The sequence below is a fragment of the Phlebotomus papatasi genome, chromosome 2, assembly GCF_024763615.1.
Source record: "Phlebotomus papatasi isolate M1 chromosome 2, Ppap_2.1, whole genome shotgun sequence".
Classification (NCBI taxonomy): domain Eukaryota; kingdom Metazoa; phylum Arthropoda; class Insecta; order Diptera; family Psychodidae; genus Phlebotomus; species Phlebotomus papatasi.
In genome coordinates, this window is record NC_077223.1 from 70,326,374 (window position 1) to 70,341,371 (window position 14,998).

At 33.7% G+C, this 14,998-nt stretch overlaps 1 protein-coding gene across 12 annotated transcripts in view; it reads left to right on the forward strand.

Annotated features, from left to right (window-relative positions):
* LOC129804192 (F-actin-uncapping protein LRRC16A) overlaps positions 1-14,998 on the forward strand; it is a 75,898-nt gene that overhangs the window by 38,783 nt on the left and 22,117 nt on the right. For 6 of the 12 annotated variants that reach the window (XM_055851283.1, XM_055851289.1, XM_055851278.1 and 3 more), the window contains exons 7-15: positions 1,518-1,679; positions 1,761-1,858; positions 2,117-2,158; positions 7,482-7,669; positions 7,766-7,843; positions 7,933-8,114; positions 11,019-11,170; positions 11,244-12,049; positions 12,143-12,318. In XM_055851283.1, the coding sequence (XP_055707258.1) occupies positions 1,518-1,679; positions 1,761-1,858; positions 2,117-2,158; positions 7,482-7,669; positions 7,766-7,843; positions 7,933-8,114; positions 11,019-11,170; positions 11,244-12,049; positions 12,143-12,318 (1,884 nt within the window). The remainder of the gene's footprint in view (positions 1-1,517; positions 1,680-1,760; positions 1,859-2,116; positions 2,159-7,481; positions 7,670-7,765; positions 7,844-7,932; positions 8,115-11,018; positions 11,171-11,243; positions 12,050-12,142; positions 12,319-14,998) is intronic. The other 6 variants (XM_055851290.1, XM_055851284.1, XM_055851285.1 and 3 more) reach the window with 1 other exon arrangement.

The following is a 14,998-nucleotide window of genomic DNA, read 5'->3' on the forward strand; positions in this document are numbered from 1 at the left end:
TCGGAAATGGGTTTTCTGAATGCTTCCAATCTTAAAAAGAAGCAGCAATCTAAATTTAAAAAAAAAACATGTGATAGGGTAAGGCCTCATAATTTTGCCCAGTCTGCTTATAAGCATCGATGTTCCAAGTTTGAAGTGCGATATTTTCGATACTAATTGACTTTTTTTGTTACTCTCTTTTCAGAAAGATTGTTTAGAAACTAAGAAAGCTATTTATCGTCTTATTTTTACTAAAATTAGTTTTAATACGTTTAAAAATGAATCGATATGTAGAAGTGAATTTGACTCGAATTTTGGACAACTTGGTTATTAATTTGGACAACTTGGCTGTAAATTTGGACAGATAATTCGCCTCAATAGGATGTCAATTGTTCTCCATTTCAAAATCCTATCTTACTAAGTCCTCTTCCTGTTCATGTAAGGGAACCGTAGAATGTCACAAGAAGCCCAGAAATTTGCTATATCATTCATTAAAGTGAGTTGACTTCGGTAATCCAAATACTCGCGGATTCGCCCAATCCCTGGCCTTTCCGGGAGCTTTTTTAAGGTTTTTCTCACTACATCTCGTTCGTAGAAATGATGCTCCTTTGTTTCTCCAGGCATTGGTCTAACCTAGTCATCACAAAAGCTAAAACTTCACAAAATTTTGTGAGAAAACACCTGTCCAAAATAAGGAGTATCACCTCACTGGTAAATGTCTTAAAAAATTTCCCATTTTTCACACGAAAAATGTAATTCACAAGGCAAATCTCACTTCAGGTCAACTGTACAAATCATCATTAACGTGAATCAACACAATATTCAATGAATATTCAATAATATCACTCAAAAAAAGCGAAGAAACATTGTTAGTACTTCACCACAGCTAAATAAGAACTGAAGTAAACACGAAGTTCTGTCATATTTCTCGTAAGCAATTGCTCACACTGAATTTTCAACGAAGCACCCAGCGAGCACACTTAGCTGAAAAAAGTAGCGTTTTCAGCATATTTTTGCTGAATCGACTAGCAAAAATTTGCTGACTTATCAGCAGTTGTCGAACAAAAAGTGCTAACCAAATATATGGAAATGGCACTGAATCGCCAATTTTGTTTCAAGGTTAGCAGAATTCAGCTGAAAATGCATATGTTTTCAGCTGAATTGCAATCGGTTAGCATTTGGTGCTCGCTGGGCAATTTCAACTCAAATCATATTCAAAATTTAACGTATTTAGTGTTAAAAACTTCCAAAAAGAACAAATATTTAGATAGAATTCATTATTCATCAAATATTGGAATATAAATCCATAATTTTAATCAATTTATTTTTAATGTCCAATTTTATCCTCAAAGTATCCAAAATAAGAAACTGGACAAAATTATGAGTCTTTCCCTTTCTGTATTTAAATTATTTTAAACTAGTTACAATTTTCTCTGTGTGCAATTGTGATTTATTGAAAATATTACGAACGTGGTATGATAAAAAAAAACTTTCTCTTCTTTTTCTGCGAACTTACCACGGATTTTGTGTGATTATAGGGACTTGATGGCGATAATATCAGCCCTGGAATACAACACATTTTTCCGTGGATTAAAAGTTTCCCATACGCGCCTTTCCAATGAGTCACTCGATAGAATCCTTCACGTTTTGCGACGGTCAATGTGGCTGGAGGAGTTACATTTGGAAGCTTTAGGACTTCGGTAAGCTCTGGTCAATAATGCGACTGGCAAGAAAAGAAACCCTTAGTTTCAAGATTGAATTCTCTTTTATGTGTTTTTCAGGTCTGACTTTCTTCATAAGCTGGCTGTATCTGTGATCACCAATAATAATCCAGCTCTTCGTACCATTGATTTAAGTCACAATGTCATCGAAGATAAAGGTAAATTGAATTTTTCTCATATTCTCTATTCCACTGGTGAATGTCATTCTTTGGTTTTGTGTTAAAAAAAAAAAATAAAAATGAAAATAATGAAATGAGGCAAAATTCTAAATAAAATTTCTTATTATGTTTTAACATTGAAAACATGTGCAATTGGATGAAGAATCAGTTGAGAAATGGGAGTTTATTATTAAAAAAAAAAAAGATATCTATAATAATTTATCTATATACCCTAACTCTTAAATGATTGTTTTGTAGGTGCAACTTCCCTGTGCGCCCTTGTGGGGAAATTAGTGCAAGGTTTGCATTCCCTACAATTGTGTCCTCTTGTTTACATTTTTTTCCTGTTTTGACCAACTTTTTATCTCATTGAATGTATTATGCCTCTCAGTAAAAAATAAATTGGCAAGAAATTCAATAATTTAATTTACCTTCTTCCTCTATTTAATATAGTTGCATTGTCACCCTTTCACTTTTCATATTATTTTCATTCCAAAATCATCAAAGTTGTGGAAGAAAGTAAAAAGACATTTTAAGAGCAAAATTCCATTGATTTCTTCATTTTCAATTAAGTTGCAATGAATATTCACATTTCCAATAAATATTATTCATGTTGATTGCACGTGATAGAAGAAAGCTACTTAAGAAATTATTAATATTATTATTTCAATCACACCATAAGAAATGAGATCATTGAATGTCTTTCTTTGTCATGTTTAGAAATATTACTATAAAATATGGTGAGATAGAGGAGGGAGTAAAATGTATGAGAAGCTTTTATTGAACTTGCTAAATGGATTTTTTTTATTTGATATTACATTTGTATCTAAAGGTTCTTTGGCTGTTCGATTTCATAATCATTTCCTCCCGTCATCATGAATACATCTCTTTTTCTTATTTTAATCAATATACACGCTACAGTTAATACACGCAAGCATTTATCAAATAACAAATATGTTCTTAAAATAGTCATTTGAACTTTAAGGTAAAATTGGTAATTTGTTTTAGTGAAGTAGGTTATTTTAAGTATAGTAATTTAATAGAGTGACTTAAATTAGTCACTTTGTATTATAGAAACAACACCTTTTCACAAAGGTTTTCCGGATATGCATTATGGCTCAATTAAAATAAAAAATAAACATTTTTTAGCACATTACTGTTCTCAAATACTTCTGCATTGTCGACTTGTCTTTGGGATGGTTCCTGTCACGACTGCTCGGTAGTTTTAGAACGCGGTGAAGGCTGGGCAAAACAGTAAAGACAAAAAAGACACAAAGAAAACTCAATAAGATAAAAGCACTTTAGAACACTTATGTTCTAAAAAAAAATGTTCTGGAGTTTGATTTCCCTTTTTCATTTGTGTCCTAATTTTATCATTTATAACTCTTCGTTTATAATTATGTTCTTTAATAAATTAGTCAAAATTCTCCCGGATGCATATGAGGTTCTTCTTCAAAAAGAATCAGTCTGAGTTACTCCTCCCAATTGATCACCTTTCTATTACTCACTTTATATTGTTTTTTATTTGCTTATATTTAAGAACTCAATTTTTTTAGACTATTTGGCAATTGAAAATTTATTAAGTGAATTTGGCGTCGCCTATTGAAAAACAGTGGCAACGGGTAGTTAAATCGGGTCCCGATCAAAGTCCTGAAAAGCTAAAATCCCGAACGGAGAAATATCAAAAGCCAATATCTCGAATGGTTCAAATTCCCAAAATGAGAAAAATCCCGAATTAGTCTGTTCCGGACGAGGAACATTTCTAATTTTAGGCAAAATTTTATAATCCCACGAGCATAAAAATAGCATATTTTTAGGATTAGTTTTTGGCTATAATTTCAACAGTTATCCTATTTTTATATGCAAGATCAATTTTCTATACTCTAACTCCAAGTATACTTAATATCACTTGTTAAATCCTTCTAGTTTATCCTAAAACCTTATGAATCCTTAAAGATGTCACATAACATTTTCAAACCCATTTTAAATGTAGTTTGAATTTGAATTACGGACAGAAGAATATATCTACAGATTCGGGCTAACATAAATTATCACATTCTTAAGCAGTCATCCTTAATAATTAAATATTTTAGGAGATATTAAAGAATTTCATTTTTAATTGAACATTCACCCGATGAATGACCGATGAAATTGTGCGTCATTGGTCATGCGTCTCGGCCAAGTATTCTGGCTTCTTCAGCGGCATTAGATTGCCTATCTTCAGCAGCGAGAAGAGGCTCCACTGTCTACCACTGCGGCTTTAAATAGCCTTCTTTAAGTATGGCAGCCGGGACTTTAAATATTTGAAGCATCTTCTATCCTGAGGCATTCGTGCCCAGTGCAGAGGTTCAAATCTCTATTACGTTCTGTGGGCATCAGAATTCTGGTCACCATAACTGAGGGGCATCTTGCCTATATCCCAGTGGCATTAAATTGCCGTTACCAAGGGCCGTCTTTTAAAAGACGCCGAGCGATACTGAAAGGACAGAAAGCTTCAGGCCTTTATCGTCCCAAAGAGCAAGGAAATTTCTTCCTCTTAGTGGCTCCTTTAGCCTATTTTGGAACCTACATAGTCGAAATTACGAAAAACCAAAGCTCCAAAAATGCGAAAATCCCGAAATGCCAAAATCCCGAATTGGTCGAAATCCTGAAAAGCCAAAATTCTGAATCCTCTCGTTCAGTAATAACCTTCCCGATTTTAGGTCTCTCTCCGGTTGAGGTTTTTTCTGTACTGATTCGAAGGTATATCAGAGAGAACTTACCTTAAAACCCATTGGAAGTTCGAATATTTAAACCGACAAGTTACATAAAAGTGAGCAAGTTCATCAACAGGACATTTATTTTAGTAAAATTGCAAATCAAATGTTCTGCCATCCTGAAATTCCACAACGGCTTGACTTTGAAGTATCATCGTCTCTTCGAAGGGTTATTACTGATCGTGGCCCATGTGTCAAAATCCCGAATTGGTCGAAATCCTGAAAAGCCAACGATTAAAAAACTCTCACGATTAAACCCGCACCTGTTGGAGGCAAAAGGAAATTTTCTGTATTTTGAGAAACTATTCCAAACATTAGGGGAGACTGGGGCAAAAAGTCACAAAACGGATATTTTATTTTTTTTACATGCTACTCGAGCGCCTCAAAAATTTCTAATTAGCGCAGTTTTATAGAAAATTTACCGCTCTACAACTTTGTGAAAGTAATTTTCCTCTATTTTGTAAGAAAATACGTTTATCGAGCCGATTTCTAAAAGGTAATTTTGTGACTATTCTCAAAAATGCTGGGGCAAATAGTACCAGACATTGGGTATTATCATATTTTGATTAGCTTCATTACAGGCTTCCGTAAATTTGAAAAAACACCTAGAGGACATATTTTCATAGAAAATTTATTCATCTACATCTTTGTAAAACGCCGTTTTCTCTTCGAGAAAAGTAAGAAAACGAGAAATGCGTTTTTCAAGCTATTTTAGAAAAAACACAAAAAAACTGCAAATCGTTTGACCAATGCAAACAACAAGTGGCGAGACATTATAATGACGTTTCTTTTCGCCGTAAGACATCAGAAATTGCTTCGCTTTTTTGTTACTTTTTGCTCTATAAATTTTGTTACTTTTTACCCCAAGTGGCCATTTTTAATAAAAGGATTTCTGGAGAAAAGAATTTTTTTGAAAAATTCTAAAATAGATACCGGATTCGTATTCAAAAAATCCAAATTATTTGGAAAATATTCATCAGTGCATCAATTTTGGAAAATAAGTAGGTAATAATTGTTATCTTCTGCAAGGAAAATATTTCAAAAATAGGGCTAAAAATTTTGATATTTTTTTTTTAAATCCTTGTTCGAATTCTAAGAAACTTACGACATTGAAGAATGGAGGCTATCTATAAAAAAAAATTTGAGCCGCTATCTTTTTTACCCTGGAAGATATTGAATTTTGAATTTTTCGATTTGTGACTTCTTGCCACAGTCTCCCCTATTCTCCGTATAATTTTGTACCTTTCATATTTTTAACCATTCGAAATTTTGATTTTTCGGTGTTTTGGCTCTTAGGATTTTGGCGTTTGGTATATTTGCTTTTCTGGATCTTGACCCATTTTGAATTTTGGCTTTCGAGATTTTGACGTATTCGCTATTGCAATCCATTTGGGATTTTGGCCGGCACCGGGTTAAATCAATTTCAGAATATTATCACTTTTCTCCATGCGATATTTTTACACAAATATAATATAAAATGTAATATTAACTATCTGAATACAAATTTTGTTTATTCCACGAGTGTGATTATAATATTTAATAGATACATAATTTAAAAAATAAATAAACTCAAATTTTGTTGGATGAAAAGATATTGATAAGAAATTTTGGATTTGATGCACTATTGGTCTAAAAAATGCTCAAAATCATAAAATTAAAGCATGTTAACATGATGTTTTTCTTGTCATAGTAGCAGCAGTAGAAATACAAATAATTTTGTGGTTAATTTATTTCTCAATTATTAAAAAGAAATAGCGCTTTAAGTATAAGAAGCAAAAAGCGGGTCATTTTGGCCAGAAGTGCGTTGTTCATTCCACTCAACATTAGTCTTAAGGGCCTCGACAGACCTGAGGATTAGCCGAAAGACGGAATAGCGTAAATTTATTCGAAATAATTAATAAAGTACATTTCCATAATTTTCCACTAAGTCGTCTCTCGGCTTAAGTCGTAAGCGTGTCTAGGGCATAAGGCTCAATTCCAAATAATGATTTTAGACATTTTAGAATAGAATTCACAATAATAATTATTTGCTTTACTGTTTTCTTTTATTTATAACACTGAGAAAAAGAAGGTGCGATTAACTTTTTTTCCTTAGAACTTTAACGCTTTTTAGGTGTAAAAATATATCAACATTTTTTAATGTTAATTTTACACCTGTTTAAGGGTGAAATTAACATAAAAAGGGTAACTCTAACCCCTAATACACCTAAAAAGGGTAATATTTACACCGATTTTGGATCAATACTGCAGGGTAAAATTAATATTTCTGGAATGTTATTTTAACTTTTTCGGATTTCTCTCACTCAGTGAAAGAATACCTAACCTCTCCGACAAATCAAGTATGTTATTGCAGATTAAATTTATTTGCTTATAAGTTTGTTTCACTTCGTATACTTGAATGTTACGAAGACAGCATAAAATCATAAAAGGAATAATATTTCCATAATATCTTTGTAGGAAAATAATGGAACTTTTGATAGTAGAGAATATGCCTGGTTTTTAAGGTTAGGTTCAACTTAACCTCTCATTTTGAAATAAAATTATCTTAGCAAAAATATAAAAAAAGTACAGTTATTAGTGTAAAAGACCTGTGAATCGTTGGCGAGTCTTTTATATTCCTAGAGACGTTGTCATCATGACAAAGCTTTTATGGCTTTTATTCTAAATTACCAAAGTCAAATGACTATTTTACAAAATCACATTACAAGTCAATGAAAACAAAATCATCAGATTTCGTTGCCCCCTGCTGCTCTTTTTTTGTAGTATCTCAATTTAAATTGATAATCAGCGCGATAGTCAGTGTTTTTTCATTTATAGTGATTAGTTTTATGAGCTAAATCATAATTTGATTAAAATTTTTTTTACAGGCGCCATTCACTTAGCTGGACCTATAGCCAAAGTATCGAAAGGTCTCTGTAAATTATCCCTGTCACACTGTGGATTAACGGCAAAGGGTGTTAATCAAATTGCCCATTCACTCTCCCTCAATCAGAGCATTTCCAATTCACTGACCTATTTGGATCTCAGCGGGAACAATTTAAAAGATGACATTAACGTGAGTTTTGATGCAATTTCAACGTCACGATAATTCGTCTAACATTTTTCACCCTCGTTTTTTCTCTCTGGGTTTCTCTTCTCTTCGTCTCTGTAGAATTTATACAATTTTCTTGCTCAACCCAATGTACTGGAACACTTGAACATTTCTGCCACGGACACCACTTTGGAAAATGTAAGGAAAATCCTGCAAAACTTGCACAAACTTCTAAATTAATCCCTTTCTTTTGGCGTTTTTTCTTCTTTTTTCTTTGGTGCTCTTAGCTGTTTGGTGCCCTTCTGCGAGGATGCGGAACTCACTTGGCACACCTCAATGTATCACACAATTCGTTCAACACGAAAAAAGGAAAAGAAATCCCACCGTCTTTTAAGCAATTTTTTACAAGTTCGCTGAGTTTGAAACATGTCAATATTTCTTACTGTAAACTTCCCATGGAGGCCCTCAAGTAAGTACTTCTCCTGTCTATTGTTTTATTTTTAACTCTTGATGAAATTACTTAAACGGTTTTAAAGAAAATGTACTGTTGAACAATACGTGGTCAGAAAATTATGAGCAGCTAAAGAGAATTCACTAAAAAATAAAATAAATTATTGAGTAATAATAAAAAATTTAACTTTCTTGAAAATTACTGTCGATTTATCACAAAAGTTCTATTAAGAAATATGGCTTTCTGAAAATTCTGAATATTATTTACATTATTACATAATTTTAACTTATTTTTCAATAATATTTTTTTAAGATTAAAAACTCGATTCTTCTTAATTTTTAAATGTTTTTTAAGTCCATAGCTTTTGAAATATTTACATATTTTGATCTGTTTATTGAAAAAGAGTTTATTTTATAATTTTGAAAATTTTAAGTTTAGAGTAGAATTGCAAACCCTGTTCCTCTGTTCATTTATTAAAAAAAATAAAATAAACCATCAGAAATATCTTCTTGGTGTCTAAGGAGTGTCACCTTATCTATAAGTCAGCCCAGGAATCATTAACAAATCAGCAATTGTTCCTTAGATGTCCCTTTTTCCTCACTAAAGACATCTTGGGGTGTCTCAAAAATCACATCAACGATTTTTTTCAGTACTTCAACTATATACGTACAAATAACCTTGAATCATTCCTTCTATTAATCCTTTTACAAAGTCAAATGATAGAACACAACTGTATATTTTTTTGACCAATTAAGACATATAAGGGGAGGTGGTCAACCTTCGAATGTCTTCACTCTCTGAATACTGCAGTATTTTAATTGCTCGAACTCCACGAGAGAACAGTTTGCACAATCCATTTTTTTCAACTTTTCACGATTCTGGCTTCTAAATTGGTAAAGGGTAACTCACTTATCCAAGTCACCCCCACCCCTCCCCCCTGCCCTTCCAAATATTTTTTTTTACTTATCTTTATGTCCTATACTATTTCGTTCATTTTCGGATTCGTTTGAGAGGAAGAACAGCTGAACATTTCGTTCTTAGACACCTTTGACCTTGAATTATTATTCAAGGTCAAAGTTCAATCCCCAGGAGGGCCTGTTTTTCAACCGATTTGGAATGATTATTTAGAGTACCCTCTTCTTCAATAATTTTCAACTTCAAGGTAGTTTTATGATGATTACCCAAAAAATTCTGAGGTAGAGCTCTTTTGCAGGAGTTGAAGTAGCGCGCAAAACCTCGGACGAACTGTCACACTGGCCACTCCTTTTTTCTCCTAAAGCCCAGGACATCCATGTTACAAGCCCACGTCTGTTGATCGTCCGCCACTTCAGGAAGATGTTCGGGTTCGATCTCAAGGCGCTCCATGACAAGATCCTGAATTTTATTCAGCCACCTTGTCCTGGGTCTGCCCCGAGATCCAGGCCCATCCACAATGTCTTGCAAAGCTTTTCAGAGGGGGAATCTTTCTTCATTGCAAAATATCTATATTCTACTCCCTCCGTTCCGAAATAAGTCGTACGGTTGGCGAAAAATTAGGGATTAAGGAATGGTTTCAGAGAATGTTTGTGGTATTTGCAAATATCTTATGTATGAACTATCTTTCATGTTCAGGGATAATATGGGGATCCTATCACGATGGTAAGTTGAGGAATCGATGTGTTGAAGTTGTCCATTTTTCGTGTTTTTTTTTTTTAATAGCTACGGTAGATAGTTAATTACTACAAGATGGACTGTGATTAACATTACAGGCTAGAATTTGTACTAAATTTTTAGTAGGGTAAATGTCCTAATTCAAAACCATTTCCAGACGCTTTAACTTTGACAGAAGATTCAACACATTAAGTTCATATTTTTTCTGAAGAGAATTACATAAATTTGCTCCTTGACTCTTCTAGAATGTTACTGTTTAGTGAAAATTCTTTAGATATAATTTAAAAACTTCTTAAATACAAGAAAAATATACGAGTGTAAAATGCTTCTATTGGAAACAAATTAATCCAAATGGAGACAAGAGAAAGTTTCTAATTGGAGACAAACAGTGTAACTGAAACCGCGGCAAAAGGCTTCCAAAACCTTGTTGAGTTGCTCGTGAGTGCAGGATTTGTTCTTATTCCTGGTCTTTTCTCCTTTCCCATTTAAAATAATAAGAAAATCTCTCAAAAAAATCATATTTCCGAGGTTTTCTATTGAAGCATTTGCAGACAATTCAGAAAAACACTTTTTGTTCACGAAATAGGTAATTATTTCATTTAAAAACTTCACGTACCGTTAACAATAAAGATTAGCATTTAATTTAACTAAAATTAGCCAGAAATATGACATAAATGTTAAACAAAACGAATAAAAAACAGTCACTTTATTGTGTTTTTCATGGGAAAACATGGTCGATCGATGAAAAATTCGATGGTGGAAAGGTACACTTTTAATTTTTCTGAGAAATTAACAAATTAAAATTTGTGAATATGAATGAATTTTCGCTGTATTTGGAGCAAAATTAACTAAATAATGAAACTGTGGTATAGAAAATATATAATTATAGTAATTTAGTACTGTATTTATCGTGCAAACAGTGACATTTCTATTTGGAGTAGCGAAAAATTTTCATTTGGGGCAGGTTTTGAATTAGCTTAATTTAGCCTATTTAATTTGAAAATTTAAGCCAATAACTGCAAGTAATATTTTGACCACTTGTTGTGCGCTATCTAAATTTGTAACGAGATTTACCAAATTAATTTTGTGCTTTGTCAAATTTGATAAAAATAGCCATTTTCCACGATAAATAGAGCTGGAAAATGCGTGACAAAATATAACACACTAGGGAATTGTTATAGGATATTTTGGGGGCTTTTTGTGGTGATTTGATTAATGACCTTTTCACTGTTGCTCTCTCTTCTCCCCCCCCCCCTGCTGCCCTGTTTTCAGACACCTCCTTCTGGGTTTGGCGTGCAATGAGTCCACAGCTGGCCTGTATTTAGATCTAAGTTGCAATCAATTGGGTTCTCAGGGAGCTCATGTTCTTGAATCGTGTATTCATGGGGTTCGTGTTCTTCAGAGTTTGGACATTAGCGATAATAGTGAGTGTTTCTTTTTTTTGGTGGATTATTCGGATTGGGAAAGGGATATTTTCAATTGGGTGATTTTTTGTAGATTTGGATGCTGAATTGTCACCAGTACTTACGGCAATTGGGAAGAATCCGTCAATCAAGAGCCTCCACATGTCCAGGAGTTTCACGGGGATGAAAGTGAAACATATTGGATCTGTTATGGAGGCTCTTGTGGCCTTAGTGCAGAAGGATGACTTCCCACTGACGGAATTGGTGTTGTCGGAAAATAAATTACGCAATGATATTCACAATTTTATCAATGCATTGGGTAGCAATCAATCGCTGCAGATGTTGGACATTACGGGAAATCTTATGGGAGATATTGGGGCAAGATTACTGGCTAAAGCACTGCAGATCAATAATAAACTGCGAGCAATTTCAATGGATCGCAATAATATAACACTTCAGGGATATTCGGATATTGTCTATGCTCTTGAAAATAACTATAGTATGAGAAATATTCCCTTTCCGGTCTTTGATATGGCTCCATGCTTGAAGAATCATCCCGAAAAGACGGATAGTGTTATGAGGAGAATGCAGGAATTGCTGCAGAGAAATGGGAATGGTTTAAAGAGGAGCAATGGTCAGGGATTTAGATTGCAACATGGATTTTTACTATCATCAACGCATCAACTTATTGATAAACTCGTGTCTGAGACTCAGGAAACGATGTCTCTGCGTCAGAATTCCAATGATACGGGAGTTCAACGATTGCTGGACGATGCTGAAAATTCTAAGCAGCTTCTGCCAAAATTGCAAGAAGCTGTACGATGTGAAATGCATCCGATTGAGGTGAAATTGGGGCGTGTGGCAAATGATTTGAGCCATGTTATTCAGGCTTATCTTGAGGTGAACTTTTGTTGTTTTTTTTTTGCTTCAGCTCCATAAATCATGTTAATACCGATTTATCAATTTTTTTTGACGCATTTTTCATTCGATTAGGAAACGATGGAGACAATGCTGAGGACGGGTGTAGACCAGTGTCCAAAATCGCTGGGCAATCAGAATGTTATCAACGAACTGAGGAAGAACTGCTTGGAGAGACTCAATGTGTCTGAAGAATTTCTCACAAGTTGCATCGTTAATAGTGCTGGAAGTGAAATTATGAATAAAATCAGGTGAGTGCTTCATTTTGGCAAATATAGTTTTTGTTCGTCGCTATTAAAAGCAAATAAAATACATGAGTGTGTGTTTTTAAGTGGAAAGAAAGACAAAAAGGAGAAAAAGAAGTGATAAGTTTGTTTTAGCTCGTGGAAGTTGTGATTCTTTTATTTAAATTTCTGAAGTCTGCATGAATTAGAATAAAATTACAGTCGTACTACGGAAACATTTTTGATAATAATAATATAATAATAATAAATTTATTCAAACTCTACATTTCCCCCCTTACCATGCGTCTGCCGCCGTCTTAGCGTTGTTGACCAGCCTCCGAAGCCAAACGGCAGAAATGCTTCTTCATTGGCTGTGTAATCTTTGAAAAAATTACTTTTACAAATGTTGACATGGCGAGTTTTACAGTTTTATGGCGGAAACCTAGCGCAAAGGCATAGGGATGTAGAATACGATTTTTAATAGAGTAGCGCATAGCCGAAAGGCTGTTCGCGCTCTCTAAGTTTGGAAGTTTTACATTGCTTCTAAAAGGTCTCAAGCTCGACTGAAATTTTCTCGACTGAAGAATGGCAAAACATGTCAACTTTGCACAATGCCCGAACTCGCTAATCAAATGCAAAAAAAAAATAGTATAACTTTATTTATCTCTATTAATAACGTTTATTTTTGCCGATTCATAAGTGGTTTATAATGATTAAGAAACCTCTCAAATATCCATTAAATTAGTTTGAGAGTAACACAATTCAGTTTCAGATAAAAATTAATTATTGGTTCATAAACAACTCTTACTGATTCGTATCTGGTTCAGACTTGTTAGGGATTCCAAGACCTTTCCCAAGAACCCAAACTTGCCAAAGTCGGCTGAAAAATACGATAACTAAAGCCTTTTTTAACATTTTACATTGAAAAAAACAACAAGTTTTGAATGACTCGAAGATTGGGTGAAATGTCCGTTTAAAAAGTTTCGGAACAAACAAAAACAGAAAAAATCTTACGACATGTTTTTGGGAAATTTTAAAATACAGGAAGTTTCGTGTTGAATGACATTTACAGGACCAAAAAATGTTTTCAGTGATATTTCACACTAATCTTGACAGTTTCCAGAAGTATTGCGGACTTTCTAGATCCCGTTTTAACGATGAAGTATCAGACCACCCGCAAATTCACTCAAATGACACATAAAAATTGCATACATGTAGGAGATATCTTTAGAATAATTCGCAGAAAAGATAAGATGTATGCAACATTTTTTTACACCAATTTTTCAGCATATTTTCAGCGCCAACGATTGATAAGTAGTGTATTTCAAATTTACCACGTGAAAAATATTTGCACACATAGGGCCATTCCAAACCGTTTTTATAAAAAAGTTCCCAATAATGAGCAATTTATATGAATGTCATTCAACTCGATGACACTCAAAGCGGAATCCCCTGCACGTTGTTCTTGAACAAGAAGGGTAGAGATAGGGAAAAAATTAAGGTCATCAGAATGGTATACATAATCAACTTATGGAGAGGTTTCATAAAGATCTCAAGTCTCTATCTATCTTTAACCGTTTTGTCTCTAGATTTATATACCACCAGACAAACGGATCAAATTATAGATTTTCTAATTGAGTAAATTTTGCTTATGTGATACAGTTTTGGAACGGTTGCATAACATTTTTAACTGGAATAAAATTAAAAAGATAGGTCCAAAATTTCAGAACATAATTTTTTTTTTGGACTTTACCAAATGATATGAAAAATTTAAAAGAAATGGATGGAAAAACGTTCCAGGCTTTGCGTAATGCGATGGTCGAACTCGTGGCTTATACGGGCTTCAGACCTAAGGCTTAGCTATCTGGCTTAACACCTCTAATTCCTTATCAGACCCGATTTTTTTTTAGGAAATTCTCATTTAGAATTGGATATTAAGGGCAAATGATCCAATAGATTTTGAAAAATCAATAAAATCGCTTGTTATTTAAATTGTTGAGACCTTCGGGAACTGGGCTAAACCTCCAGTCTGAAGCTGGCATTAGATGCTATACCTCAAAAATACCAACTTTCGCATCATTTACTATTTATCGGTTTTCGATCGATTTAAACTTATTCAAAAATCTATATTGATGGGGAAACCGGAAATCGTCGGGAAATGTGATCTCTCAAGGAAAACTTATCAACTCATCAAAAAAAAAAAGTTGATGAGTTTTCCTTGATAGATCCCATTTCCTGACTATTTCCGATTTCCTCATTAATATAGTTATCCTCGCGTCGGTTTTTGCATCACAATTATTCAAAAATTACTCGAAAGATCCCACAAAATAATTTTAATAGTAAATAAAATTAATTTTCGGTCATAAATTTACTTATTGGGTTCACAATCGGTTCATTACCGGTTCACAACCGATTTGAACGGATTTACAAATCACTCAAAATATTGCCCAAAATACACCGTAAGAGTAATAGAATTCAGTTTCGGATAAAAATAGGTTATCATTTTATGAACCGGTTCATTAGCAGTTTAGAATCGATTGGAACTGGTTCAATTTTACCGGAAATTCTAAGGCCTTTCAAACCAGCCGAAAGATAATACCGTTCGGTTGAGAAAAACGCTCTCTAGAGCCTTATTAACTTTTGACTTTGAAAAACCATTATCAGGAGTGATACCACATGGTTTTCGTTTCAGGACGAAATGTCCGCC